The 4,038-nt window shown below is 26.6% G+C and overlaps 1 protein-coding gene across 1 annotated transcript; it reads left to right on the top strand.

The window, feature by feature from the left end:
• Nucleotides 1-136: 136 nt before the first annotated feature.
• On the top strand, nucleotides 137-2,351 carry LOC111030002 (NADH dehydrogenase [ubiquinone] 1 beta subcomplex subunit 3-like). Its single transcript, XM_022309282.1, has 3 exons — nucleotides 137-278; nucleotides 342-471; nucleotides 1,878-2,351. The coding sequence occupies exons 2-3, from the start codon at nucleotides 344-346 to the stop codon at nucleotides 2,074-2,076; spliced, it is 327 nt and encodes a 108-aa protein (XP_022164974.1). The 5' UTR covers nucleotides 137-278; nucleotides 342-343; the 3' UTR covers nucleotides 2,077-2,351.
• The last annotated feature ends 1,687 nt before the right edge of the window (nucleotides 2,352-4,038 follow it).

The raw sequence follows: 4,038 nt of genomic DNA, 5'->3' as shown, positions 1-4,038 counted from the left end.
ATGTTAACTGCTTATACCAGATTGGTGTACTTTATTAACCTGGTATTTATTCAACAACTACCATGGTAACACTTCTATGCTATTTAGTCTCCTTAGAAAATCTTCAGCTGTTTCTGTTATCAAATCGCTTGAACTTTTATTTTAATTTTTATCTAATTTTTTTTAGTTATCCTTCGGGCTCTGAATCCTTCACGGAATTGCTTCTCTGGTTTCTCAATAATTCGTGAATTTTTTTATAAATAAATAGTATTAGTATAGGTCCTGATATATTTATAGAAGTAAGTAATTCTTCACTTATTTTTGTACAATATAATAATTAAAATTTACTAACATTTTTGAAGCGATGGGTGGCCATCACGAACATGAAATCAAAATACCGGATTACAGAATATATAAAGTTGATAACGTACCAGAACTTGTGAAGGTGAAGAATATTTTGGCCACTGAAGGACTTAAAGATCCATGGTTGAGGTAAAGTTACTTTGAATTAATTATGGGTAGTTTTCATTTTACGTATATTGCCTATTAAATGTGCAACACAGTACAAACGCACATACTTAACTATTTGGATAAAAATTAAGCATAGGTACTATTTCTTTGCAGTGTTTTACAATGAAATTATACATTTAAAACTAATGATTAAATGTTGGTAATTAAAAATCCATTTTTGATAAAAAAAATAATATAGGTAATATACAGGTGCCCGTGTGGATATACCCTAATGCCATAGACAAGGGCCACCGCCTGGACAAAAGGTGGTTTTTTGAGGCTTTACCTATAAACTAAAGAAATGTTTAAAAATCATGAAATTAATGAAAGTAAAATGTTGAAAAGTTAACATTTTCAGAAAAATAAACTACAAAAAAGGATATCTTCAATTGTTTCAAAAATAAAAAACTAAAAATTAAATTTTTAACTTTTTTACCAAAGAATGAAATTAAATTAAAAAATAAAATGTATGTAGTCCTTATCTCTGTGAATCAAATAATAAAACAGATTTATTATTTATTTATTATTCGAGGAGATAATTCAATGGGTAAATCCTCTCGGAATACCCTGTAAATATAAACCCGCTTTTATAGAAATGAAAAAAACATTTGTGAATTAGCAATAAGTAGTTAGCAAATGATGCATGTCATAATAATATTTTACTATTTTACTTAATTAATAACATTTTTCACATTTAAATAAATACCAATTTTATTAGCTGATTAATATAGATATATCTAATACCATGTAAATTAATCAATATAATATTTAGGTATATCATTTAAAATCGCAAATTTGTTGTGGTTAGTGTTCAATAATTATAGAACATTTATTTTGAAATTATGGGTGGGCCATAATCTTATGTTATTAATATCTAAATATTAAACTAACAAGATATTGTATTAATACATTTCATTGTGAAAGTGGAGAGAGTGGTTTTAAAACGTTACTTAAGTCGCCACCGATATGTAATAATTATTAATAATTAATATATATAACATATTTATACGCATATATTTCAAACTCACTTTCAAAGCTTCCGAAAAATTCCAAGTTGAGCCCAAGCTCAAGCTTGTCAACCAGCTTGTCCTAAGCACACGTCTTTGTGTCTAGGTGATGAAAAAATTATATTGAAATATTATTGAATATGGCTAAATATTTTATCGCCTAATTTTTTTTTAGGTATATTATCTTGTTACATTGTATACATTTATTTATTCATATTATGTAAAATATAATTTGATGATAATATTTTTGTAAACTAATGTACTTGTTTAGGATATTATGTTTTAAAATATAATAAATAATGTCCACACATAATTATTTGTAAGTTTACTGTGTTTACTGACTGTTTTAATAACTCTTATGTCTTTATGTTTTAATCATAGGAATGAAGTTTGGAGATATCCTCCAAGTCGTGGTAGTCGTTATGCACAATATTTCAAATGTTGGTTCCGCGGTAAACGTGGTCTTACAATCGCTTTTGGATTAGCAGCCTCTGTTATTGCTATGGAAAAAACCTATGAACATTTTTATCCAGCAGTTCATCACCATAGAAAGCCTTACTTTCCATCATCCAGTGTTTAATTTAAGATAATAGTACCAAAACCAATAGGCTTCAATGACATGTCTAGAGGAATAATAATTAAAATATATAAAAGTTCAGTGCTATAATTTTTAGTTTTAGTATAATTTGTTTGTATTGCAAAAAAAAAAATTTATACAAATATATTTTATGAAATACAAGGACAAATTGAACTATCACGTAATGATTTATATGAGAAACACTTAAACTTTGTATCATAACTAAATTGTTTAAAAAATGGTTGTACCTAATATAGAAAAAAAAGTGACAGCACTATTCTCGTCTACTGTACCAACATTTTATAAATCAATATGATTTTTTCTCCTATTACTCTTATTAAGATTTATTCATAAAAAAAATTAGTTGTGTTCCTAGTAAAAAGCCAAGGTGATTATTTCGAGGGATAGGTTGATAACCTAAACTACCCCTTGGGCCTTGGCTCTTATTACCTCTTTAATCAATAGTCTTCATTGGGACTTTGACCAAATTTAATGGGGTTTTGGGAGATGAAAGAAAATGTAGGTGTTTTGTATCAATGAACCTTTCTGGTTATGATTACATTTTACATTTATTTGAGTTAATTTAGGTGTTAAGGAAACCCNACATTTATTTGAGTTAATTTAGGTGTTAAGGAAACCCAAGTTGCATCAATCAACATGAGATTCTCAATGTGAATTTGATATATTAGTGACTAATTACCAGGGTTAGGATTTTATAGCATTTGCATATTTCTTATAAGATGCATAAGAATTAACATAGTAAGTTATGTTAAGCTATGTTTCATGGTATAAAGGGAGCTCAAATTATTTTATTTTGCATATTTTTGAAAATTTTTAGATTTTAGTGCTATTTTTGGATATTTTTTAGATGTTTTGTATTTTACCTGTTTTTGAATCAAAATTTTTTATATTTTAGTAAACATGTTTTTAGATTATTGTCAATCGAATTGTCAAAGTAAATACACGGATTAAGTAAACACCGATTATTATTATTATTATTATTACGCGGTAGCGCTAATACGACAAGCATAATTTCGTATTATTTGGTTCAAATTTTTAAGTTCTGTCTTCTGTCATTCACTGGTTTTATTGGGTTTTTTTTTTGAGGTTTCTCTTGCGATTATCATCGAACGAGAGTTGAATGCGTTGTATTTTCTATTAGTTATATACAGACATGGCCTATATCAGTCGTGTACCCGTACTGATAGTGACCTAAAATTATTTCAAAACTTAAGTAACTACCTATAATAATTTCTAATGATAAATAAATTAATAATTGGTAAATTTCCGTTATTTTTTTCATATTTTGTTGTTTGTATTGCATATTTTTTGCGCACATTTAGTAGTATTTATTATTTAAGGTAATATAATAGCGCATATTTATAAACTCCACATAATGAAAAAAAGTCATATTAAATTAATACTCACCGTCAATCAATTCTTTTTTACTGAAAAACTTTGTGTTTATTACTTATTCTGACTAAACATATTTTCGAGGTCAAATTATTCTATTATATTAGAAAATTAATCTATCTTTTTCTTACCTATGATAAAATATTGTACATCGATTTTAATTTTTAAATTGTTATAGCTAGGTACTCCAGAAGGAGTTTTACAAAAAAAATTAATTTCAAATGTTATTGGATCGATGAAAATGATTATTTTATAATATAATATAAAGAACAGAAAATAAGTCACGTAGGTACTTGCATAAATACGTAAAAATTTTACATTCTAATAGAAATCAGTTGAACATTTTGACAGAACAGACTATAAATAGATACTTGGCTCTTTATGAAATATCAAGTATTATGTAGAAATTTAAACATACATTTTTCTTTATACTTATATTTAATTTACTTAACAATGTTAATTTATAGGTACCTAATACCTATGTCCGAATTAAGACCTAAAGTGCCTACTGCCTGTACTCTGTAAAATGTTTTTCTTAGTCCGTGCCGTATA

This window comes from Myzus persicae, unplaced genomic scaffold (genome assembly GCF_001856785.1).
Source record: "Myzus persicae strain clone G006 unplaced genomic scaffold, MPER_G0061.0, whole genome shotgun sequence".
In the NCBI taxonomy this organism is placed as follows: Eukaryota; Metazoa; Arthropoda; class Insecta; order Hemiptera; family Aphididae; genus Myzus; species Myzus persicae.
This window is presented reverse-complemented; position numbering and strand designations above follow the sequence as displayed.

What these genes read in the sequence shown, in the direction of transcription:
- LOC111030002 (XM_022309282.1), top strand. Translation starts at nt 344, where the DNA reads ATGGGTGGCCATCACGAACATGAAATCAAAATACCGGATTACAGAATA. An exon ending in CTTAAAGATCCATGGTTGAG is followed by an intron (nt 472 to 1,877) that starts GTAAAGTTACTT and finishes TTTTAATCATAG; the next exon opens with GAATGAAGTTTGGAGATATC.